Below are 25324 nucleotides of genomic sequence, written 5' to 3'. Positions count from 1 at the left end.
GCTGCAAACATCCCCGGCCAGTAGAAGTTTTGGAGCAGCCTCAGCCGGGTGCTCCGGATCCCCGGGTGTCCCGGGAAGGGGAAGTCATGGGCCAGGTATAGTTTGCGGCAATACTTTCGGGGAACTGCCAGCTGTCACTGGAGCCCCCATCCCCCCACCTTCCCTGGGGGAGCCATTCCCGGTACAGGAGTCCCCTCTCCCACAGCAACCTCTCCTGGCAATCTCCCGCTAGGGGTTGAGCTGCGCCCAGGCCGGCCCGGTCCCTCAGGGTCTGCAAGGAGGGATCCGTCTGCACCACAGCCTGGAATTCAGCAGCTGGAGCAGGGACAGGGACCTGTCGCCCCCCCCCCCCCCCCTCCGTACCTCCCTCCACGCTGCCTGGGTCTGGAGTTGCAGCCTGGCTGGGCTCCGTGTCTGCTAGGAAAGAGCCCCGAGCTCCCTGCAGGGAGCCATCCCCTGGGTCGGGGTAGCCAGCCCCTCGCTGGCTCTGGTGGTGACCAGGGTTCTGTGGGGTCCATCTGGCCCCTCCTCTAGGTCCCCCCCCATCAGCACCTCCGTGGGCAAGTGCCGGTGACCCCCCCCACTTCCTTGGGGCCTCCTTGGCCCCCATTTCAGATGCACCCGGGCTACGGGCACCTTAAACGGGGTCCCGCCTATGCCCCTCGGGGTCAGCTGGGTGTTGGGCACCATGTGGTCTGGGGCCACTAACTCAGGCCGGGCCAGCGTCACCTCCGCCCCCATATCCCAGAAACCCGCCACCTCCCTGCCACCCACCTCCTGGGGCCCGAGGCTCTCGCTCCGCAGGGGCTGCCCTGCCCCCACCCGGTACACGGAGAGACCTGTCTCTGGAGCGTCGGTTCTCTGGGGGGGGTCGGCCTGAGCCGCCTTCCCCCCGCTTTGAGCTGAGGTTTGCCTGCTGGCCCCTCCTCTGGGGCAGCCTGCCCTTCCCCCAGCCCCAGCCAGTTAACCCTGGCAAGTCCCGGTCCTGGGACCTGTCCTGTTTCCTGGTGCACTGAGCCCTCTTGTGGCTTCTTTGCCAACAGCGATGGCAGGTTAGTTCCTGCGGGTCCCTTCAGGCCGGCTCCACCCGGGCCCTGGCTGGGCCTCTGGGGCCCAGACGGTTGGTCCTTGTCTCTTGGGCTCACTTCATGGGTGATTTTCTCCGTTGCTCGGCCCAGAACCAGTCTCTGCGCGATTCCCTTTCTCTCCGGGATTCCCTTTCACTCCAGGTCTCCCGTTCACCCCCGGACCATCTCTCTGAACTCGTCCGCCAGCTTCCCGGCCTCCTGGGGGTCCTCTGGCTGCCTGTCCTTGAGCTACAGCCTCAGGCTGGGCGGGCAGGCTTCACAGAACTGCTCCGGCATCATCGGCTTGCGCAGGTCCTCTGTGGTCTGGGCTCCGACCCGCACACCCACTTGCGGCAGGATTGCGCCAGGCGGGAGGCCAGATCCACATGGGTCTCCCTTGGCTCCTTCTGCAGCCCCCGGAACTTCCTCCTGTACATCTCGGGGGTCAGCCTGAACTTGAGCAGCAGGGCCTCTTTGAGCCGTTCGTAATCACCCGGCGGCAGAGCCTCCAGCTGACTGAGCACCCTGCGGCCTCCTGATCCAGCACAGGCGTGGCCTGTTGCAGCCGGTCAGCTGGGGGATGGTGCAGTTCACAGACCCGCTCAAAGGAGCTGAGGAACCGTCCATGTCCCCCACGTCTTTCCATTGGGCCGACACGAGCGTCTCAGAGCATCTGGCCGCCCCGGGCTGCAGCGTCCCCCGATTCCCAGGAATCGCTTTGCTCTGTCTCCAGCACGTCTGGCTCTTGCAAGCCCCTTCCTTCTACTGCGCCCAGTCACTTGCTGCTGGAAGCTCCATCCATGGATGCAGTGTATCCCACTCCTGACACCATTGTGACCGCGAGTCGGGGTTCCCCGATCCTGCACCCCCACAGCAGCAAGAACAGATTCCACCAGCCAGTAGAACAGGGGGGTTTATTGCTCCCCCAGGGCACAGCCCAGCCCAGACGTGACGTGGCCACAGGAGTCAGGGCCAGGACGCCTCAGCCCCCTGGAGATGGAGGTGCCTGGACCCCTAGACTCCAGCCCCCTCCTTAGTGTGTCCCCTTCATGGTTCCAGCCCAAAACTGCCCCTCCCCCAACGCTCCCTTCCTTTGTTCCGTCCCTTCCCTTAACTGGTCGGACGGGTTCGGTCACTGTCATGGGGCCCTGCAAGGCGCCCCCCCTCCCCCGCACACCCGAAGGGGGGGCTGAACCTCCCTCGGGGGGGTCACCCAGCTCTCTTGCGATAGTCGCCCCACCCTGGAACCTGCCGGATTGGTCAAAACCTGCTCTCGGTTAGGGCCCACGGACTGAAACTGACCCCGCCTGCTAGACGGTTCTTAGGCCCCCGCCCCCCTTGTTTCATCTCGGCCTCTGAATAAAACCCGGGGGGTGAGGATCGATGTGCACGATGTATCCCGCCACCACGCCCCGCTAGCTATTGTGGTTAGAAGTTGACAGAGGTGGGGGGGGGGCGCACACTCTGCCTGTGTGTTGCCCCATGTGACGTAGTGGGGGTACTTGCTGGGCTGTGGTGACCCCTGCTGTCTGGAGCAAGACCCAGCAGGGAAAACCTCACTATGCAAAGGTGACTCAAAAACCTGTCTGACCTGCGGCCCCCCATGGAGAGGAACAAAGAGAGGTGGATGCTGCCCTGGCTGTGGGCAGGGCTGGGAGAGGGGGAGTTAGTTCCTGGCTGGAAGGCAGGGAAGAAGGAACTGGGGAGGGGGGCTGGGACTCTTAGCCCCAGTTCCTGTAACCAGATTACATCTGTGCTGCGCTGTGCTGGAGGAGCAATAAACCACCTCCATTCTACTGGCTGGTGAAGTCTGTTCATGCCATTTCGGGGTGCAGGAGATGGGAAAATCCCGACGCGTCGTCACACCCCAGCCCTGCACAGCCAGCCGGCAAACTGCCCAATGGCCACAAGATCCGTTCAGGGACAAAGGCAGCGCCCGGCTTGATTGTGAAGGAAGCACGGGGCCGGTATGGCACAGACTCTACCGGGCCAGCTCAGCGAACAGCAGGACGTCCCGGTCCCCCCAAGGCCAGACAGTGACGCTCCCGCTAAGATACAACTTCCTCTCCCGATCCCTTGTACGCGCTGGGTAATTTACAGTATCTCTGCTGCCTGTCGGCACCCTGACTTGGCCTGTCGGGAGGGTCAGGGCGCTCCTGTTATTGGGGCTTTGTTGGGATGTTTGGTTTGACTTTGCTTAGTGACTTGCTTTGCTTCGTGTGCTGTTGCTTGCAACCACTCAGCTCCTGCCTTTTATACTTAACAACCCCTCTTGTGTTTGTTAAAAACCCAGTGCGGGACTTGGTGTCTGGGCGCAGGGTGGGGGGGTGAGCCGCTCCGCATCTCTCGTTATGCACAAAAGAGGGTGACCCATATGAGCGTGCGGTGGATAAAACTCTATGCAGAGTTGAGCTGATTTATTTGGGGGTTAAGGTCCCATCGGGTCTGCCCACTTGGGCACCGTGGCACGTCCCTGTGACTGAGCTGAGCTGTTCCCAGTGTCTGTGGAGGGAGCCAACATGTACAAGGTACTGGGATATTTTTCTTCACGCAGCCTATAGTTAACCTGCGGAACTCCTTGCCGGAGGATGTGGTGAAAGCCAGGACTTTAACAGAGTTCAGAAAAGATAGATTCATGGCGGTGAGGTCCATCGATAACTATTAGCCAGGCTGGGTAGGAATGGTGTCTCTCCGGAGATGGGTGACGGGGGAGGGATCACATGAGGATTCCCCGTTGGGTTCCTTACTTCTGGGGCACATGGTCTTAGCCACTGTGGGCAGACAGGACCCGGGGCTGATTGGGCCTTTGGTCTGACCCAGTCTGGCCATTCTGATGTCTTAGGAGCTGAGGGGTCTGGCCCAGCAGGACCGGGGGGTGGGGTGCCCTTCAGGGCAGGCAGGTGGTATTTCAGCCCATCAGGTGACAGTCGGCAGAGGATCCCTGTGACTGTCCCTGCCACAGTCGTCAGCACGGGCTGTACTGCAATGTGAAGAGGCAAGGGGGGGGGTGAATTAAGTTTGCCCCGGGGATGTGTGTCCGGCCTCCCCCAGCATCTCCCGGCTGGAGTGAGCCGCCCATGTGCTGTTGCAGGGGTGCAGATTCCGAACGCCGACTGTGTCCGTGCGCCCAGGGAGCCGGGTACACGCCAGCCGCCTGTGGCCGGGCCCTGCGTGGGCAGCCTGAGCACGACACCACAGCCAGGGCTTTTCGGGAGGGTTCCCATTTATTCCGAGGATTCGCTCCAGCCCAGAGAGCCCCCAGCCAGCAGGGAGGTTCCGGGACAGACGCCCGCCGGACGCGGGGCAGGGTTGGGGATGCCACGGCCCCTTGTGTCACCCCAGTGGCACAGATGGGTTGGGGGAGGGGTGCAGCTGGGATTTTGGGCTTGATTTACAGGCACCAGGCGCTGTGGGGCTCGTGCAGGGTGGGGGGTCAGGAGAGCAGCTTCACCAGCAGCAGCCCCATGAGGCCGGGCAGGTAGAGGGCGAAGGGGACTGTCCCCAGAGCCGGGCTCCCTCCGTTGGTGGTGCTTGTACGTGGGGGGGGGGTGGTCTTTTGGGTGGTGTTTGCAGCAGGACTGGCGGTGTTTGCAGGGGGAAGGGTGGCGTTTGCAGGGGGAAGGGTGGTGTTTGCAGCAGGACTGGCGGTGTTTTCAGGGGGAAGGGTGGCGTTTGCAGCAGGACTGGTGGCGTTTGCAGCAGGACTGGTGGCGTTTGCAGGGGGAAGGGTGGCGTTCGCAGCAGGACTGGTGGCGTTTGCAGCGGGACTGGTGGCGTTTGCAGGGGGGGGAATGGTGTTGGTAGTCGGGGGAGGCGTCGTGGGGGCTGTAGATGGGTTGGTGGGTATGGGTTGTGCTTTAACAGCGGTCACCCAATAAAAGACAAACTTGTAGATTGCAACAGTCAGGTTGCTCCTGGGCTTAATCTCCTGGGCAGACGCCGACGCGCAGCCCTGTGCTTCAAATGGTGTTGGTGAGTCACCTGTTCAAGGAATTCAGCCTGTTCTTAGCGGTCGGGAGCTCTGGGTCCTTCTCCACCTCCTCCCCTCTGTCCCCACCAGCCGGCGGTTCCCCCTCTGCCTCCCCTTCCCTTCTGCCTGGGGTCTCCCTGCTCTGGCTGCACCAGGCCACATCCAGGCAGGTGCCTGGCGCCCTCTTGCCTCTCCCCCGCCCCCCAGGAGCCTGGCGCTGGGGTTGGGAATGGGGCTGTGGCCGGGGTGGCTCCTTCCCCAGCGCGGCGCCACCGGGGAACACACCGGCTCTCCCCACCCCCGGCAGCCCCCCACTCGGTTCAGTTATTTTATAACCACCCCAGAGTGCTGGGAGCCCTGGGCCACACTGAGAGCAGGAGCTGCCTCTCGGAGCAACAGCAGCTTAGCTCCACCTTAGACATCAAGGGGGAGAGGACTAGTGGTTAGAGCAGTGGGGGGAGGGGAAGAGCCAGAACTCCTGGGTTCTCTCCCCAGCTCTGCATCCCTGAGATCCCAACCCTCCCCTGGCAAGTACCCCACTGCCATCGCCCCCGGAGCAGGGCGGCATCACTGGGGAGGGACGGGCTGTTTGGCTAGGAGGGAAATATCCCAATTCCTCTCGCCTTCCCTCCGGCCAAAACCCCTCCTAGCCACCCCACCCGCCCAGGGCTCTGCACAGACTCCGGGTCCCAACAACTCTCGGGGGAGCTCCTGGGCGGGACATTGGGACATTCCCGGGCACCCCCCACCCTGTGACCAGCTGGGAGAATTTACCTTGGAACCAGTTGCCCGTGAAATCTATGCAATAGGTCTCCTGCCCTGTGCAGGGGGTGATTACACTGTTGCAGGCAGCAAAGTTCAGAGCAAAGCAGGTTGGGCACTGCAGCCCGTTCAAGGTGTTGTTCTTGGTCACTGAGAACAAAGACAGAGAGACGGTTACCGGGTGGGTGAAACCTCGTCCCAGCTGGGGGCTGGGCCCTGCCTCGCCCAGCATGTGCAGGCCCCTCCCTGCAGCCGGGGGCATTTCTCCCTCTGTCTGGGACACAACAGTCGGCGACGGCCGCACTGGCTCAGTTCTGGATCCCGGCGAGTGTGAAGGGGGAGCCGATCGGTGCGGGGAAGTTTAGATTTGAGCCTGTCCCGACGGCTGCTCCCTCCTTCGCATGCAGCCCCCGCCCATCTGGTGGCAAACAGGCCCCGACTGTTCTACCCCCACCTGTGACCCGCCCACTACAGGGATCTCACTGGAGACAGAAATGACACGGGAGGAAATGGAATTTGGGGCAATAAAGAATCATTGAATATCAGGGCTGGCAGAGCTCTCGGGAGCCAGTCTCACCCCCGCCCAAAGCAAGACCAGCCCCGACTCAATCAGCCAGCCCGGGCTTGGTCCAGACAGGACTTAAACACCCCTAGGGATGGATATTCCACCCCCTCCCTAGGGAACCCAGCCCAGGGCTTCCCCACCCGCCTAGGGAAACAGTTTGTCCTAATCTCCAACCTAACCCCCACCCCACTGCAACTTGAGCCCGTTGCTCCTAGTTCTGCCTCCTGCCCCCACTGAGAACAGCCTCTCTCCAGCCTCTCTGAACCCCCTTCAGGGAGTTGAGGCTGCTCTCAAATCCCCCCTCACTCTGCTCCTCTGCAGCCTGAACAAGCCCCAATCCCTCAGCCTCTCCTCACAGGGCATGTGCTCCAGCCCCCAAATCATTTTGCTTTCCCTCCGCTGGCCCCTCTCCAATGCTCCACATCCTCTCTGTAGTGGGGGGCCCAGAACTGGACACAATTCTCCAGATGTGGCCTCCCCAGGGCTGACTAAAGGGGGCCGATCACTTCTCTGGGTCTGCTGGCAACGCTCCTAGGGACATGAACGGCCGCACTGGGTCAGAGCAAAGGCCCCTCCAGTCCCGTGTCCTGTCTGCCCACCGTGGCCAAGGCCAGCTGCCCCAGAGGGAGGGAACAGAACAGGGAACTATCCAGTGACCCCCCCCCTCCGTCGCCCATTGCCAGCTTCTGCCCAGGAGAGGCCAGGGACACCCGCCCCTCCCAGCCCGGCTAATAGCTGCGATGGGATGGACCAGGCTCTGAGACCCCCTGCTGGAGACTTGTGTTCTGCCACTGAGAAAAGGCAGCGGAGAGGTCCTCCAAGCAGGCTAGAGCAGCTGCAGGGGCAGCAGCCAATCAGGAGCCAGGAAGGCCATATAAAAGGGGCTGCAGACGGCACAGCAGTTAGTGTCACCTTGGAGCTGGCTGAGGGAGCAGCAGCACCACGGACAGCTCCCGGCGGGGAGCCTATTGCAGGCCAGGCTGGGTCAAGCCTTGGAGACAAAGCCCTGAGGTTAGGATGGAGACGCTGCCACCGGGGGCACCGCTCTGCGCCAGGGAGGGAGCAGGCCAAGGGACACTACTATGCGTGTAGTTAGGATGATGTTTTCTAATGCACATTGCTTTACATTTAGCCACGTTACATTTCATTTGCCATTTTGTTGCCCAGTCACTTAGTTTGGGGAGATGCTTTTGAAGCTCTTCCCAGTCTGCTTTGGTCTTAACTATCTCGAGCAGGTTGGTATCGTCTGCAAACTTTGACACCTCCCTGTTTACCCCTTTCTCCAGATCATTTATGAATAAGTTGAATAGGATCGGTCCCAGGACTGACCCTTGGGGGACCCCACTAGATAATTTCCTGGAGGTTAGGTCCATAACAGGCTATTAGCCAGGGGATAAAATGGTGTCCCTGGCCTCTGTTTGTCAGAGGCTGGAGAGGGATGGCAGGAGACAAATTGCTTGGTCATTGTCTTCGGTCCACCCTCTCTGGGGCTCCTGGTGCTGGCCACTGTCGGCAGACAGGATACTGGGCTAGATGGACCTTTGGTCTGACCCAGTACGGCCGTTCTTATGTTCACTAGTTCCCTCTCTCCACTCTGAAAACTGACCATTGATTCCTACCCTTTGTTTCCTGCCTTTTAACCTGTTACCAACCCATGAAAGAACCTTCCCTCTTATCCCTCTAGCCAAAGTGCCATTAGCCTTCTTGGCTACAAGCGCACACTGTTGACTCCTATCCAGCTTCTCATCCACTGTAACCCCCAGGTCCTTATTTGCAGAACTGCTACTTAGCCAGTCGGTCCCCAGCCTGTTACAGTGTTTGGGATTCTTCCGTCCCCAGGGCAGGACTCTGCACTTGTCCTTGTTGAACCTCATCAGATTTCTTTTGACCCAATCCTCCAATGTATCTGTGTCACTGGACCCTATCCCTGCCCTCCAGTGTATCCACCTCTCCCCTTGCTTAGTGTCACCTGCAAACTTGCTGAGAAGAAGGGGAGAAACGTTTACAACTACAGTTATGCTGGGTCTTGTCCACATGAACAATTCCACTGTCACATGGGGTAGGGGGTGTCAGAGTGTGAAGCCATTCTGCACCCGTCTGCCAGCCTGGCTTGGTAAGACATGAGCCACCCTCTGCTCTCCAGTTATGTGTGTGCTCATGGCCTGAAACAGGGATGCCGCACACAGACCCACAATGTACCTTGCAGTGTGGCTGAGTTGCACTTGTCTTTGTCGTTGCATTGTGTGACGTTGAGCCTCACGTACTGGTCAGCCCCCACGGTGAAAGAGATGGGGCTTTTTATGGGATTTTTGTAGCTGCTGAGACATTGCTTGCGGAAGAATGTGTCCTTTCTCCCGTCTGTCACATACAGAAAAGCAAAACCAAAAACGTGAGTCTTGGAGGGCCCCTCGGGTAGGGGCCTGGAGGGAATTTTACCTCCTTGTGCGGCTACTGGGGTGACGCGGCTGGGACCTGTCCTGGTGCCCAATATTCAGGCCACCCGGGTCAGCCAGGCTGAGGTCAGAGGGTTTGTGTGCGGAGCACAGGGGGCGGTGACGGGGATTAGGGCTAAACTTGGGGTCACGGTGACATTAATCACAGTGAGGCCAGAGCCTGAGTGTGGATGGGGATTTGATTAAACCCACTGGGGACCGTGCTGGGAAAGTGTCTGCAGTGTGGTCAGAGGCCGGCGGGTGGATACGTGTGGGTATAGGCAGGCAGGTAGCTGGGTGTGGGGGTGTAGAGAGGTAGGCAGGAGGGTGTGTGCGGGTGTAGAGAGGCGGGTAGCTAGGGGTGTGGGGTGTAGAGACGTGGGCGGGGGCGGCTGTAGAGAGGCGGTTGGCGGTTGTGTGTGGGTGGGTGGGTGGGTGTAGAGAGGCGGGCGGGAGGGCGCGGGCGGCTGTAGAGAGGCGGGTAGCTGTGTGGGGGGGGTGTAGAGAGGCGGGCGGGAGGGTGCGTGCGGCTGTAGAGAGGCGGGTAGCTGTGTGGGGGGGGTGTAGAGAGGCGGGCGGGGGGCGGGTGCAGAGAGGTAAATAGATAATGTCAGACCATCTTAAAGCTGACGGTGTCTGTGCATTATTCAGTGGCAGGAAGAACCAAACTGGGTCTGTAACTCGGGTTCCCACGTCAAAGGACACACGGCGGGAACTGAAGGGAACTGGTGAAATCTGCTGCCCTGAGGTGCTGGGGGTTGAACAGGGAGAAGGTTTGTTTGGCCTCTCCAAGGCCAAGGGGGAAAAGCATGTGAGGAAGGGCCCCAGCCCTGAGCAGGGGACCCAGGGTGACAAACGGGCCTTTGGGAGCGGCCGGCAGGGCCCGAGGGATCCCCCCATCTCCTTTCCCACCCCCCTCAGAAAGTGCATTTCTCCTGGGCACAGCTTCAGGGGGAGGGGGTTACATCGGCCCCCTGAAGTCGATGGGAGCTTTGCAACTGACCAGCGGGTCCAGGCCTCCAGTCTGCCCGGCCTGCCAGTCGCTGCGTCAGAGACTGGAACGTTGCCAGAATCGACCCAGCGCTGTGCCCGGCCGGACTGTGCTGTGCCAGGTGCTGGGGACCCGGGAGGGGCGGTGCTAGGCCTGGCCCTGGAGCCGAGGGAGGGGACAGAGGCAGGGTAAGATGTGCCAGGGGTGAAGGCAACGTCACCTACCCAGGGAAGTTTCTTCGGCCACGGAGAGGCAGCCGCCCGTCGCCGGGTCGTCTTGGCAGGTGTCTTCAAAGAGATCACAGGCCGCCGTTGGGCCGATACACACGTCGCATGTCAGGGGCCCCGCTGGAGGGAGAAGAGCGAGTATTTCCTTCTTACTGGGGTCACGGTGTCAGCTCTGAACGTCCCTGAGCCCGACTCTCCCCCTGCTCCAAACAAGCCGAGGGGCGAATGGGCCCGATGGCCTCCGGGACCCTCCGGAACTCCACAATTGCAGCCAGGGACAGAGGTACCAGGGGGGCAGCACTGGGGGCAGGTGAAGGGGATGGTGCCTTTCCAGAGCTCCGCCCACAGAATAGGCCCCGCCCACCCTGAAGTGGCCCCCCTCGTGCAGGGTTTCGCGGTACCAGAGTCGCTCGCTTCTCCAGGTACATTAGCCGAGTCCACTGCCCCGCCCGGGGCTCCTGGCCGCCCCCATGCCTGTCACGAAATAGTCGGGTGCCCTCCAAGCCCCAGATAACCCCCCACCTCACACCTGGGGCTCCGTGTGCGCCCTTCCCCCGCCCCACCCCAGTGTCTCACACTCCCAATGTGCGGGAAGAACAAACGTGGCCGCCGGCCAGCATGGCACAGCAAAGAAACCTGCAGGGAGGTTACAGGCAAACAGAAGCTCCCGAGACATGGACAGGCAGCCAGGGAGGAGGAGGAATCTACGGCGCAAGCAGGCTGGGGTGTGCTGGGAAAGCGCCATTGGCATGGCAGCTGGCCAGGGAGGTGGCGGGGACCAGGAACGGGTCCTACGGGCCTAGGAGCAGTAAGAGGGGAGGGTCGGGCCCTTACAGGACGAGGGAGGCGACGTAGGACGTGGGAAACGCTGACGCGCTCCAGGCTCTTTTGGCCTCCATCGTCCCAGCCGAGGGCAGCGCCCAGACGGCAGCAGGGGGTGCGGGTGGGAGGGGGCAGCCCCTGGCGGGGAAGGAGCCGGGGGGGGCTGTTTGGAAAAGCTGCACAGACACAAGTGGGTGGGGCCGGATCGAGTGCACCCGAGGGGGCTGCGGGAGCTGGCTGCAGAGCCCTCTGCTAGCGCCCGGGGCAGGCCGGGTCCCGGCGACGCTCCGGGCTGGGGCAGTGTCATTTCCTCCCCTTCGCGCCGCCCCCGCCGCGCCGAGGGGCCTGCGCCGAAATGGGCCAGTGTCCACTCAGGCGTCCCCCGGGCCTGGGCCGTGATAGCGACACGTCGATAGAACCGCAGAGCCCAACGGGGGGAGGAAGAATCCACAGGCGGGTGCCACGCCTGGGCCAGCCCACTCGGGAGTGGCTTGGCTTGGCCACGCTCACTCAGTAGGTGAGCCCCTCAAGGGGGGAAACCCCCTTCCACTGGGGCAGGCAGCATCTGCACTACGGGCTCTGCCGGCCCCGCTCCAGCGCCATGGCCAAGCTGCTACTGTAACCACCGTGTGGACAGGCCCTTGTGCCCCAGAGCCAGTCCCAGCGCCCTGCACGTGCGGGAGGGGCCCTGGTCAGGGAGGGGCGCGAGGGGTCCAAGTCCAGGAGGGTTAAGTGGCTGCAGCCGCGGACGACTCACCTTGGACACTGGCTGTCGCTAGGAGAGCAGGGAGGAGGCAGAGGAGCGAGGAAACCCCCATGGTGCTGGGAGGAGCCCGGGGCCGGGCTGGGAGCTGAACGGAGCCTTCTCACGGCTGGTGCAGCGAGCTCTGCCGGAGGGGAGCAGGAGAGAGTCCAGAGGGAAAGGAGGCTGGGAAGGGAATTGCAGCCGAGACTCAGGATGGGGGTAACTCCAGGGAACAGGGCTGCACAGAGATCCGGGTTTGGGCTCACTGGCGGCTCTAAAAGCTCAAAAATTCAATATCACTGGTGCTCTCCATTTTGCAAAGCAAAGAAACGTTGAGGGAAAAAAATCAAAACGTCTCCTGGAAGTGTCGGGAGCTGCGTCTCGTTTCCGTGTCTCAGGCTGTCCTTTCTAGGACTTTTATTTTTCAGCCGAAACAATGTGGCAAAATAGACACAAATGTGCAACTTCCGTCAGCCTCCCAAACTTGCATTTTTGATGGAGAAAAGTTTGGGTTGAAAAATGTCTCCCTGCTCAGTTCTGGTTCACACATTCCCAGAAATAGCAGGACGGGAGTTCGGGGAGGGTCCCGTGTGGGACTATATATTAATCCCTCTCGCTCCCGCCCTGTTTCTTGTATGTTTAGTTCGTTCCCACCTGCAAAAACCTTAAATCCTGCAAATCCCACAAGAGACATGGTCCCTCACGCGGCTTAAATCAATAGTTTGGTTAATGTAACGTCTATGTGCACAAACGTCAGATGCTATTTTTGCCACTCAAAATAGGAAACAAATCTCACTTGAACCAGGTAAAAACTCATTTACTGCTGTTCTAAATAGACTTCAACGCTCTTCCTATCCCTGCCTCACATTCGAGTATTTAAACCTTTCTTTAGGAAAACACTTGCTCTCTCTTGCTGCCATTTCTGACAAGCTGCTGTCATGTGCTTTGCCCCGTGGCCCCACAGTCTCTTCTTGCCCACCCAGCAAAGCACCTTTTCCCGCTCCCACGACTGTAGCAGTGAGGCCGGCGGTACCAGCAGGATTCCAGTCCGGCTGTAGGGTTCTGCCCTGGGCCGGTTTTCCCCTCCCCCATCCACATTGGCTCCAGATCTCCTGAGACGGGGCGACCGGCACTGCCCACCCCAGGGCCAGAGCATCCTGCCGGTCCGGAGAGAGCACCACAGTATTTCCATGTAGTTCTCCATCCCCTCTGGCAGCCAAACATCCTTCTTGGCCTTTCTCTTCGGCAGTGGCGCGGCGAGCCGAGATGAGCACGGCTCCTCCTCCGGGGACACTCGGGTCCCTTCCCTGGTTCCCCTCGATTGAGTTAGAACCTGCCAAGTCCTGGGCGCTTCAAACTCACCATCCCCCAACGCGCGACCAAACCTGAATTTCATCTGCCATCCTGTTGCCCTTGAGCCCTGCCCCGACCAGGTCTCTGGAGTTCCCGACTCACCTCGGTGTCTGCGACTGTCATCCCCTCACTGATCACACCCTCCCAGGTCCTTTGAGTGCCCTGGACGCTGGCTCCGAGCAGAGCAGGGGGGCCTCCGCTTTTAAGCTTTTGCCATCCCACAAACTTCCCTGGAATTCCTGCTGTTTTCTAGCGAGACGCGGCGGGGGAAGGAGGCCGGCTCCAAGCGACACGGAGACCTTCTGCGGCCACAGAGCTCGGGGGCTTGTGTCTCTCCCCAGCAGAAGTTGGTCTGATTAAAGCTTTTCCTTCCCCACCATGTTTGTCTAATACCCTGGCACCACCCGGCTACCACAGCGCCACAAACGGCTCCGTTTTCTGGCTGCTGTCCAGTTTCTCCTCCATGGCAGCCCGTCCATCGCCTCCCTCCCCAGAACTGCCTAGGATCCCTCCTGCCGCATGGCCAGACCCATTCCGTCCATGGGTCCTTCTCCCCGCCCTCACCCGGGCGTTCAAAGCAGCCAAAGAGAATTTGAGAACTGACTCCCAGTGAGTTGCATTGGACACTGGCCACTGTGCAGCCAGTTTTGCCTTTGAAAATCTCCCTCCTTCGTCACCCGCCACTCCAGCAGTGCGGCTCCTTTTCCATCACAAAACCTGAGCCCCTTTATCATAGCTCAAGCCGCCTCCTGACGCTTTCCAAAGGGAGTTTGCTGCAAAACGAGTCTCCATCTTCTCCGGGCCGTCCCCAGACCGTGCACGGTTGCAAAGCATCGTTTCTCGTTGTGTTACAAACTCTTACCTTCACCACCCTGCTCGGAGTTCTCACCAATACCGCGGGGATGCCCCGACGGCCTCGCACGGCCCCTTTCCTCTGTGTGGCGCCCAAGGGTAGACGTGGACTCATATATAGACGGGAGTGACCGGGAATGATTCACGGAAACGTAGCGTGTCCTGCGACCCACATACCGGGCACTCCCACGTTCCGTGCAATTCACATGGCCTCTCAGCCCCTCGCCCGGTTTTATAGAACTTCTCCCAAGAAGGCTGCTGGTTCGTGCCACAAATAGCAGGGGTGACGCACTGAGTCACAAGGGCCGGGGTGCGGCTGTTTGCACAGTGGAGGCGCAAGGACCCGGCGATGGGGCAGATCATGGGGGTGGGAAATGCACGTCAGGGGCAAATCCATCTCCCTTGACTCCCGCGGGCCAGTTGAGGCCAAGGGAAGACCCCAGGAGCCCCCCACAAGGAAGCTAAGGCTGGCCTGAAGCAGGTGCCATGACGGCCGCACCCCTCCCATTTCTCAGCACAGCTTGTTAACATCCCTGGCCTTGTGTAAACCTGTGTAAACATTCCTGGGTGGCAGATTTCTCTTCCTCGCCCCGCATCGAGGGGGCTGCGTCCAGCTGGGTGCCAGGAGCACGACACCACCCCCAGCGGGGGGAGCTCGGTCACGATACCCGAGTGGAGACACGCGATTCGGCTGCGTGCCGGGCCGGCTTTGCTCCCTGGGTTGTAGAGACAGGTGGGGCGTCCGGGCCGAATGCAGGGGCCGGATCTCCAGGAGGCTGGAGAGAGAGCAGCGGGAGGGCGACCGGCGAACAGCACGATGGAGAACCTGGGGGTTATTTCTACCCGTGCAGGAGCGCCAGGTGCAGCTGGCAGAAGACAGTTTTGCAATGGCGCTTTGCAAAGCGGCTGCTCTGTTGGGCCATTGAAAAGGCTGGGCCTGCCCAGAGACTTGCAGGTGGAGCTGTGTGGCTCAGGGCCCGTAAGGTAGAAGCTGTGTGTGATAAAGCCTCTCCCTGAGACGACCGATGCCTCAGTCCCGGGGGGTTATCAGGCCTCCGCCCAGTTTTGTTGGAGACACCAAAGCTGTGTCCCCCAGGGGCGTTGGATGGCGCGAGTAGGCGTTATAGGGAAATGTAGCCAAATAACCCGGCCAGGACAACATCGCCTCTTCCTGGAAGGGTCAAGGAGCCTTTGTGTACCAGGGATCGGCGGCTAACGAGTCTGACGGGCTCGACTTAGGGCCACGAGCCAGTCATGAGGCTTTCCCAGCTGACGCCCGCCTGCAGGGCGGGACGGGTTTATGGCCCCGCCAGGGCCGAACAGACCCTCTTCCGTCCTGCGCACTGGGGCCAACAGAGCTCCTCTGGCCTCCCCGACGCCCTCACCCGCCAGCACCAGGGTTGAGGAACAAGGACCATCCCCATCCCTGCCCCCGTGTTTCTTTTTTGCCCACTTGAAAAGTCGCTGAAGGACGGGAGGGGCTGGCTCGGTGGGTGTTTCCCAATTGGAAAGGGACGTGTTTTGGTTCAGATCAGACACTGACGCCCTTTTCCAAAGCCAGAGGGAAATAGCTTCAGGCAGGTTCACTGAATTAGGTGTTGTTAAAAACCAAAGAACGCCCCCCCCCCCCCCCCCCCCCCCCGCATCAGTTTACTTTACAGCCTGGCCTGGCTCGTGTTGTTGAGAAACACAATTACACAAGAGCATCCAAACCGGGTCAGACCAAAGGCCCATCTAGCCCAGGGTATGTCTACACTACCCCGCTAGTTCGAACTAGCGGGGTAATGTATGCATACCGCACTTGCTAATGAAGCCCGGGATTTGAATTTCCCGGGCTTCATTAGCATAAGCGGGGAGCCGCCATTTTTAAATCCCCGCTGCTTCGAACCCCGTGTAGCGCGGCTACACGGGGCTCGAACTAGGTAGTTCGGACTAGGGTGCCTATTCCGAACTACCGTTACTCCTTGTGAAACGAGGTGTACCGGTAGTTCGGAATAGGCACCCTAGTCCGAACTACCTAGTTCGTGCCCCGTGTAGCCGCGCTACACGGGGTTCGAAGCAGCGGGGATTTAAAAATGGCGGCTCCCCGCTTATGCTAATGAAGCCCGGGAAATTCAAATCCCGGGCTTCATTAGCAAGTGCGGTATGCATACATTACCCCGCTAGTTCGAACTAGCGGGGTAGTGTAGACATACCCCCAGGGTCCTGTTGGCCGACAGTGCCCAACTCCAGGCGCCCCAGAGGGAGCGAACACAACAGGGATCCCTCTTGTTGCCCACGCCCGGCCCTTGGCAAACAGAGGTAGAGACACCCTCCCTGCACAGCCTGGCTAGTAGCTATTGATGGACCTACCCTCCATGGATTTGTCTTGCTCTTTTTTTGAACCTTGCTAAAGTTCTGGTCTTCACAACATCCTCTGGCAAGGAGTTCCACAGGTTGGCTGTGTGCTGTGTGCAGAAAAGCTTCCGTTGGTTTGTTTTCAAGCTGCTACCTAGTCATTTGGTGACTCCTCATTCTAGTGTTATGAGAACAAGTAAATCACTTTTCCTTATTCACTTTCTCCCCACCAGTCAAGATTTTCTAGACCTCTATTATATCCCCCCTTGTCTCCTCTTTTCCAAGCTGAAAAGTCCCAGCTTTTGGGGGTCCCGTTCCAAGCCCCTCATCATTTTGGTTGCTCTTTTCTGAACCTTTTCCAAAGCCGAGAGAGCTTTTTTGAGATGATGTCCACATCTGCCCGCAGGATTCCAGCTGTGGGTGTACCATGGAGTTCTAGAGAGGCACTAAGATATTCTCTGAGGGTGCATCTAGACAGTGGCCTCCGGTATCCCACAATAGCTGTTCCGCGTCTTTGACCAAGCCCGTTCTTTCGAAATAGTGCGTGACGTCCCGGGCTCTGCCCCCCTCGCTCCACGGGGATGAAGGGAGCCTTTGGGACAGCGGGCTGCTTGGAGCTGTGGGTGCGGAGTCGGCGCCCTGTCCGCAGGCGCAGTGCTAAGGTCACAGCTCGACCCGCTGGCCGGAGGAGTCCCGCGAGGGGACGAGCCGCGCTGCCCGCCGGCGACAGAGCAGGGGTCTCGTCCGCGGCCCAGGCCGCACCAACCCTGGGTTCCCGCCTTGGAGCTCTCTCGCGCCGGGCTGCCGGGGCGCCCTGGGAGAACGGGCTGGCGGGAAAGTGCCGCGGTTCAAGGGGGGAATCGGCGCCTGCCCTGCCACTCCTGCTCAGCCTCTGCCTCCGGCGGCCCAGCCAGGCTGCTGCCCCCAGGGGTCCCACTGCTCCCCCCCCGGCCCTGCAGCTCTTCCTCTCCCCAGCCATGGGAGGCCTGTTAGCCCCTTGGGGGACATCCACACTGTGGCTGGGCGGGACCGGGCCCAGCTCGGGGAGAGGGACCCCCTAGCCCGGCTCTAGCTGCAGAGAGGAGTGTGGCCATGTCCCCGGGGAGATGCATCTCAGGACTTCCTGCATATGGGGGGGGGGGCCCTCTGTGCCTCAGTTTCCCAGGTCCCATGGGGCCCTAGCAAAGACCAAGCCAGGACTGTTCGTGTCACCCTCGGATATCGTGTTGGGTGCCCCGCAGAGAGGCCCAGGAGGAGTCGGGGGTTCAGTGCGGCGCAGGCATGGAGGGGGGTGGGAAATACAGCCTGGGGTGCCCCCCCCCCAGACACTGAAGGAGGCAGGGCTGCTGTAGAGCAAACAGCCTGTGGTGGCGCGGGGGAGGGAGGGGAATTCCCGGGCCTTGGCAGTGCGTGGTCTGGCCTTGCCTCACGGCTGGAGCGGGCCTTTCCCGCACACACGCGGCCGCTCACGCGCAGGCGCCAAACGAGCTCCGTGCGGCTCCCGCGTGGGCAGCGCCCACGTCTGGCAGGGCCGAGCTGAGGCCAGGTCCCCTGAGCCTCACACCACACCCAGAGCTCACGCGTAGGGTCCGGATTTATTCAGAGAACGCGCTGTGCACAGAGACCGCCCGGCCGGGGGCAGGCACCGGGGCAGACACATCACACGTACAGGGCAGTCGCTTTGTTGGGCACCGGTCCCTCAGCACCACCCTGGTGAGATTTGGGGGGGGGGGTGCAGCTGGGACGTCAGGCCTTTCTCTGCTGGCGTCAGGTGTTGGCAGGCCGAGGGCCAGGAGAGCATCACGGGGTAGGTGTTGTGGGAGGGGTGGCTGTAGCATTATCAGGGTGGCTGTAGTGCTACGGTGTCGGATGTTGTGGGCAGGGTGCCTACAGTGCTAGGGGGTTGGCTGTTTTTAGGGGTTGGAGCCTGTAGCGGGTTCTGCCTTCGCTGGCCTGATGCTCCCCTGCGAGAACTCAAGCTTGTAGGCTGCAGTAACCAGGGTGGTTCCCCGTTTAACCCGCTCTGCAGACGCCGACGCGCAGCCCTTTGCAGCAAATGGTGACGAAGAAGAACCTGGTGGAGAAATTCAGCCTGTTCTTCGGGGCGAGTTGCTCAGGCTCCTTCTCTGCCCCTCCCCCACCCCGTCCCCACCAGCCGGCGGCTCCCCCTCTGCCTCCCCTTCCCGCCCGCCTGGGGTCTCCCTGCTCCGGCTGCACCAGGCCAAGCACCTGTCGTCCTCTTGCCTCTCCCGCATCCCACAGGAGCCTGGCGCTGGGGTTGGGAACGGAGCTGTGGCTGGGGCGGCTCCTTCCCCAGCGCGGCGCCACCGGGGAACACGCCGGCTCTCCCCGCCCCCGGCACGCCCCCCCCCCCGCTCGGATCAGTTATTTTATAACCACTCCAGAGTGCCGGGAGCCCTGGACACACTGAGAGCAGGAGCTGCCTCACGAAGCAACAGCAGCTTAGCTCCACCTTAGACATCAAGGGGGTGGGGACTAGTGGTTAGAGCAGTGGGGGGTGGGGAAGAGCCAGGACTCCTGGGTTCCCTTCCCAGCTCTGCATCCCTGACATCACAACCCTCCCCTGGCAAGTACCCCGCTGCCATCACCCCCGGAGCAGGGCGGCACCACTCTGGGTGGTGGGAAGCTGAGCTGGGAGGGAAAAGTCCCAATTCCTCTCTCCTTGCCTCTGGCCAGAAACCCTCTTGGCCGCCCCACCCGCCCAGGGCTCAGCACAGACTCCAGGTCCCACCGGCTCTGAGGGGGCTCTCAGGGAGGGACATTCCCAGGCACCCCCCCTCCCCCCGCCCTGCGACCAGCTGGCAGCATTTACCATCAGACAGCTCGCCAGTGGAATCCAGGCAATAGGTCTCCAGCCCTGTGCAGGGGGTGATTACACTGTTGCAGGTATCGGAGTTCAGAGCAAAGCAGGTTGGGCACTGCCGCCCGTTCGGGGTGGTGTCCGGGGACACTGAGAACAAAGACAGAGAGACGGTTACCGGGTGGGTGAAACCTCGTCCCAGCTGGGGGCTGGGCCCTGCCTCGCCCAGCATGTGCAGGCCCCTCCCTGCAGCCGGGGGCATTTCTCCGTCTGTCTGGGACACAACAGTCGGCGACGGCTGCACTGGCTCAGTTCTGGATCCCGGCGAGAGTGAAGGGGGAGCCGATAGGTGCCGGGAAGTTTAGATTTGAGCCTGTCCCGGCGGCTGCTCCATCCTTCGCATGCAGCCCCACCCGTCTGATGACAAACGGGCCCCGACTGTTCTACCCCCGCCTGTGACCCGCCCGCTACAGGGATCTCACTGGAGACAAGTGACACAGGAGGAAATGGACTTTGGGGCAATAAAGGGGAAAATGGGGAACATATACGGTTGTGCCACATGAACAGTCTGACTGTAGCAAGGGGGAGGGGTGTGCGCAGTGCCCGGGGTGTGAATCTGCCCTGTGCCAGCCTTTTGAGACAAACACAGACAGACCCACAACGTACCTTGCGGTAAGGCCGAGTTGCAGAGATCGGTGGTGTTGCATTGTGTGACGTTGATAATCACGCGCTGGCCGTTCCCCACAGAGAACGTGAGGGGGACGTTCAGTTGATTGTTATAGCCACGGAAACATTGTCTGGAGAAGAACTTCTTCACCGTCCCGTCTTTGTCACATGCGGAAAAGCAAAACGGGAAATGGGAGGGTGGGAGGGACCCTCGTGTGGAGGCGAGGGGGGGATTTTACCTCCTTGTGTGGCCCTGGGGCGACGCAGCTGGGATCCCGGGTCTGATTCTGGGGCCACAATTCAGGAGGGTGAAGAGGAGCCGAGGCCTAAACTGTACCCCGAATCGTGTCAGCCCGGCTGAGGTAAAGGGTTTGTGAGTGGAGAGTAGGGGGCAGTGAGGTGTGAGGAAGGGCCCCAGGTCTGAGCAGGTGGCCCAGGGCGTCGGACTGGCTTTAGGAGTGGCCAGCAGGGCCCAAGGGATCCCCCCACCCCGCAATCTCCTTTTCCACCCCCCTCAGAAAGTGCGTTTCTCTCCGGTGCAGCTTCTCTTGCTGCTGCGCAGCCGGCCTGGGTGGGGTTGGGAGCCCAGCGGATGAAATCCCGTCAGTAGCACCGTGGCCCCACAGGGGACAGAGGCAGGGTGAGATGTGGCCGGGGTGAGGGCAATGTCACTTACTCAGGGAAGTTTCTTCTGCCACGGAGAGGCAGCCGCCCGTCGCCGGGTCGTCTTGGCAGGTCCCGTAAAGCAAACTGCAGGTCTCCGTCGAGCCGAAACACATTTTGCATGTCAGGGTCCCCGCTGGAGAGAGAAGAGCAAGCGTGTCCTTCCCCCTGTGGGCTGGCAGTGCCAGCTCGGACACGTCCCTTTGCCCCAGTCTCCCCTGCTGCCAACAAGCCGAGGAGCGAAAGGGCCCCCTTGCCTCCGGGACCCTCGCGAGTCGCATCGTTTCCGCCACAGGGGCAGCCGGGGCCAGGGGAATGGTTTGGTGCTCTTCCCAAACTCCACCCACACTCACTAGTTCCACCCACCTGACATGCCATTCCCGTGGCGCAGGTACTCACGGGGGGAGGGGTTTGGGGCAAGCATCTATGGACCTGGTCTGGTGGCAAGATGGTGAAGCCCCAGCCCTGGCGGTGTAGCTGCCCCCAGTGAGCACGCTCAGTATCACATCCCTCCCTTTTGTGCCCCTCCATTTCCGTGGAAACCAGTCCCATTCTCAGCACTTCCCATTGTCCTGGCACAACCAAACGTGCCTGGCTTTCGGGCCAGAGAAGAGGAAGCTGCCCCCCAATGGGGGGGCTCTGGTTCTTTCCATTTAGGAGGAGTTCTTGGACAAATGGACTCGCAGACAGACTGACACTCAGGGGCACAACTCTCTAACCGTATGGAGAGATGGAGTCGCCTTTGTGCAGCCACCGCCGCCGCAGCACGGGGCCTTTGCCGAAATGAGCCTCGGGCCGGTATCCAGGCGTGGTGACCCCCAGGCCTGGGCTGCACTAAACAGGGGGATGGAGCTACCGTACTTGGCTACCCTGGCTCGGGAGGTGACCCCTCCAGCGAGGGAAACCCCCTTCCACTGGGGCAGGCGGTGTCTGCACTACGGGCTCTGCCGGCCCCGCTCCAGTGCCGTGGCCAAGCCGCTGCCATAACCGCCGTGTGGACAGGCCCTTGTGCCCCCAGGGCTAGTCCCAGCGCCCTGCACGTGTGCGAGGGGCCCTGATTGGGGAGCCGAGGGGCGCATGGGGTCCAAGTCAAGTGGCTGCAGCCGCGGACGACTCACCTTGGGCACTGGCTGTCGCTAGCAGAGCAGGGAGGAGGCAAAGGAGCAAGGAAACCCCCATGGTGCTGGGAGGAGTCCGGGGCCGAGCTGGGAGCTGAACGGAGCCTTCTCACGGCTGGCACAGTGAGCTCTGCCGGAGGGGAGAGAGTCACGACAAAATTTGACAGGAAAGGGAATTAACAGCGAGATGGGGGGGGGGGAGAGGAGGTTTACCAGCAGATAACTGAGCTGTGTAAATAACCACTTTTGTAGGCCGTGGCCAGTCTAAAAGATCAGGAAATAACAATAGCTATTGGTTGAGCCAGAATTCTCGTCTGGCTGAAAAGTCGAATGCAAATGAGCTTGGGTTGAAAAATCGTTTAAACTCTTTAAATAGAAACATTTCCGTCCGCTTTGAAATGACATGTTGAGTTGAAAAAGGTCAAAACGTTTCGTCCCGGCGGTGTGACGACAAAGCGGTTCCATTTTTTCCAGATATCAGCTGGGATTTCCTTTTGCTCCCACAGCAGCATGGCAAAATTAACACAACTGCGTGGAACCGGTCAGTCTCCCCCAACACCTTTTTGGTGGAGAAAAGTTTTGGGGCGAGAATGTCTCTCCGCTCCGTCGTGCCCCGGACGTACCAGGGTGGGAGCTCTGGTTGGATCCCCGCATGTGGATGGGTTTTTAATCCCACTCCCACATTGTGTTTGCGATCCTCTCGCCCCGACAAAAGCCTAGATCCCACAGATCCCGCAAGAGAGCTTTTCCTTCCTGCTGCTACCCAAAGAAAACCCCATTGGTTAATACAGGCTGCACGGAGACCGAAGCCAGACCCGGTGTCTACAAAAAGTATAAAACAAATCTTGCTGAAATCGTGAGACCAGAGGGCAAATCTCTTTCTAGTCAACCCTTGGTTAGCACTCAGAACGTGCCTTGTGGTGCTGAAACGCTGCTTAGCACAAGCTGCTGCCTAGTGGCTCCCCGTGTTACCGCAGTCGGCTTTCTTACCCCCGTCGCACCTGCAGAAAGCACATTTCACCCTCTCTGCTATGTTGGTGACAGGTCCTATGGGACTCGCAGGTCCCAGTCCGACTGCTGGGATCTCCGGGGGTCCCAGTTTTCAACTCCCTCACCCCTCTGTGCTCTGGAGCTGCACTGTCCCTCCTGAAATGCGGCGACCGGTGCTGCCCGGGGTGCGCCCGGGCCCGAGCTCCCTGCTGCTCTGAGGATGGACACTCCAGGGTTTTCCACATGGTCTCCTTCCCCAGCGGCTTGTTGGCTTTTCTCCTGTGGAGGCGCAGCGAGCCGAGGGGCCCACTGAGCCTCCGACAGGGACTCTCCGTCCCGTCCCTGGATCCACACGGCGCAGTCAGAGCCCGTCCGGTCTCGGGGGGCTCCAAACCCGCCCAGCCCCTGCCGACATGTCACCTCGCAGGGGTCCAGAAGGAACTTCCCCTGCCGTGGCCCGTTAGCCCCCTAGCTGACCTCTCCCTCTGCGTTCCTTCCCCTCCTCCCTCGCCCCTCAGGCAGGCGCTCCGTCGGGTCCCTCGAGCGAGGGAATCAGAGCAGCTGTTTGCTGGCCCCACACGCCCGCTTGGCCAGCGCACAACATGGCCCCCAGATCCTGCTCTGTTCTCCTGCCACAGAGCTTGGGGGCTTGTGCCTCTTCGCAGCAGAAGTTGGTCTGATTAAAGCTTTTCCCTCCCCCACCACGTCTGTCTAATACCCTGGCACCACCCGGCTACCACAGCGCCGCAAACCGCTCCGGTTTCTGGCTACTGTCCTGTTCCTCCTCCATGGCAGCCTGGCCCTTCCCTCCCTCCCCAGAACTGCCCAGGGTAGGGGGCGGCCGCAGACTTTCTGACAACCCAGACCTGCTCCATCCATGGGTCCTTCTCTGCTCCCTCGCCCGGGGGCGTTCAAAGCAACCGAAGGGACTTGGAGACCCGGCTCCCAGCGAGATGCATTGGACACTGGCCGCCGCGCTGCCGGTTTTGCCTTTGAAAATCTCCCTCCTTGGTTCACCCACGTTCGTTGTTGCAGCGTCTTTTCCTTTGCCACAACAGCCGCTTCGGCCCGGCTCTCTCAGCGCCGCTGGGTTGGCAAGACGAGCTGGCGCACACAGCGGCTTGCCATCCTTTACGGGCTTCATTGGCCATGGCTTAGAACCTCTTACCGTCAGCCGCACGGCGGTCGTGTTCCCTCCGACTTCTCTCTCACGTGGAAGAGACACACTAAGCCAGCCAGCACGTCCCTTTCCTTTCTATACCGCCCAAACATTGAATCCAACCCAGGCAGGAGTGAATGATTTACTGAAACACAATAAATTTCACACTCCTGGTGCCCGGGCGCTCCCTCCTTAGGTGCAATCCAGACTGGCTCTTTTTCTACCCATCAGCTTGTGTTTTACAACCTCTGCCGGTTCCTGCCCGAGATAAGAGGTGAGGGGTTGCTCAGGGGAGAGGTGCGACTGTTTACACAGCAGAGGTGTTGAGCCAGGTCATTAGAGGATGGAAGCGCCGCAGCAAAGCCAATCGACCCCGTGGAGTGGAGCCGAATGGTGCGCGAGGGATCTGCTGCTATTGGCTCCCACGGCCGTGGCACCAAACGGGGCTCCAGGGAAACCGTCCCAAGGAAAGAGGGTGGCCCCAGTGTTGGCTCCATTACTCTGCTCCCCTCCCACTCCCAAAACAGCTTGGTGACTTCCTCCTCCTGCGCCTGGGTGCTGGGCACTGGGGTCAGGTCTTACCCGCCCCAATTCGAGGCGTCGCATCTGACTGGGCCTCTTGCCTGTGAGGTTGCACCCGCCTGGGGAAGGGTCGCTAGGGAATCGCTGTGTTACCCTTGTGTGACGCCAAGTCGGGGTCCCCCTGGTCCTGCAGACCCGTAGCTGCAAGAACAGACTTCTCCAGCCAGTAGAACAGGGGGTTTATTGCTTCTCCAGGGCACAGCCCAGCACAGACGGGATGTGGCTACAGGAGTCAAGGCCAGGATGCCCCAGAGCCCTGAGGTTAGGGGTCCATCGCCCCCCCACCCAGACCCTCCATCCTCAGCTCAGGTTGTTCCCTTCATGTTTTCCAGCCATGCCCCTGCCCCTGACACCTGGTGTCTGTCTCCGCCTCCCTCCCTTTGCCTCTCCCCCTGGGAAGAGCTTTGCTAACTGCCCAGGCTGGGGCGAGGCGTCATGGCCAATCCACATGTGGGTGAGACAGTGGGAATCGCACCACGCAGGGGGACCCCAGGTCACAGAGCAGACAGCCCCCCACTACGCCACACCTCGTTACTCCTCTGAGGTTCACACGCTCTCCTCTGACCCCTTTCGAGGGCTCTTCTCACTCTGCAGGTTCCCGGGTCTTTCACCAGTGACCCAGAAATAGTCCCCCCACACACACACACTTTTATTAACAGTCTCCAAACGCAGAGGGCCCCGCTAGGCACACAGAGCTCACCAGTGCCCATAAGACAGAGGAACTTGCCTCGGGCCAGCCGGGGGCACTCCAGTTCCTGCCCAGCACCATCGGCCCAGGGCTGAGGCCTGGCCGCTGAGTTTGGTGCTGATCCCTGGAGTCGGTCCCCAAAGAACGTCCTTTGGGACCCAGGTTTAGACAGTGAAACTTGGTCCCGCTTAGCTGCACCGTAACCGATTCCTTTACTCACCAGCCCTGACATGCGGCAACAGAATTCCCGGACCAGCCAGCCCCCGCCTGCCACAGCTGGTTTACCCCAATCCCACAGCCGAGAGCAACAAGCCAAGCCCCAGAGGGAGATTGGACAGACACGCAATAGGAAGGGGGCCCATAATGGAGCACAGGACAGGACGGAGGAGGCCACGGCCCCAGCTGTTGATAAGCGGTTTCTTGTCGGACAGAAATGCTCCCGGACGTCGTGTTCTGCAAACGTCCCAGAGCGGTGGCCGCATTCCTCCGTAACTCGGAGCGGTGGCCGCGTTCC

At 60.8% G+C, this 25324-nt stretch overlaps 1 protein-coding gene across 1 annotated transcript in view; it reads right to left on the bottom strand.

The window, feature by feature from the left end:
* LOC102458237 (uncharacterized) overlaps positions 1-23605 on the bottom strand; it is a 62974-nt gene extending 39369 nt beyond the window's left edge. Inside the window, exons 1-8 of the mRNA XM_075908203.1 lie at positions 23550-23605; positions 21392-21521; positions 20287-20409; positions 19611-19769; positions 18957-19094; positions 18051-18197; positions 10012-10134; positions 8564-8722 (exon numbers count right to left, since the gene is read on the bottom strand). Of these exons, the coding sequence (XP_075764318.1) occupies positions 8564-8722; positions 10012-10134; positions 18051-18197; positions 18957-19094; positions 19611-19769; positions 20287-20409; positions 21392-21452 (910 nt within the window). The 5' untranslated portion in view covers positions 21453-21521; positions 23550-23605. The remainder of the gene's footprint in view (positions 1-8563; positions 8723-10011; positions 10135-18050; positions 18198-18956; positions 19095-19610; positions 19770-20286; positions 20410-21391; positions 21522-23549) is intronic.
* Positions 23606-25324: the final 1719 nt, after the last annotated feature.

The sequence above is a fragment of the Pelodiscus sinensis genome, chromosome 24 (assembly GCF_049634645.1).
Source record: "Pelodiscus sinensis isolate JC-2024 chromosome 24, ASM4963464v1, whole genome shotgun sequence".
NCBI lineage: Eukaryota > Metazoa > Chordata > Testudines > Trionychidae > Pelodiscus > Pelodiscus sinensis.
Note: the sequence above shows the minus strand (reverse complement) of the source record. Positions and strands in the feature narration are given on the sequence as shown.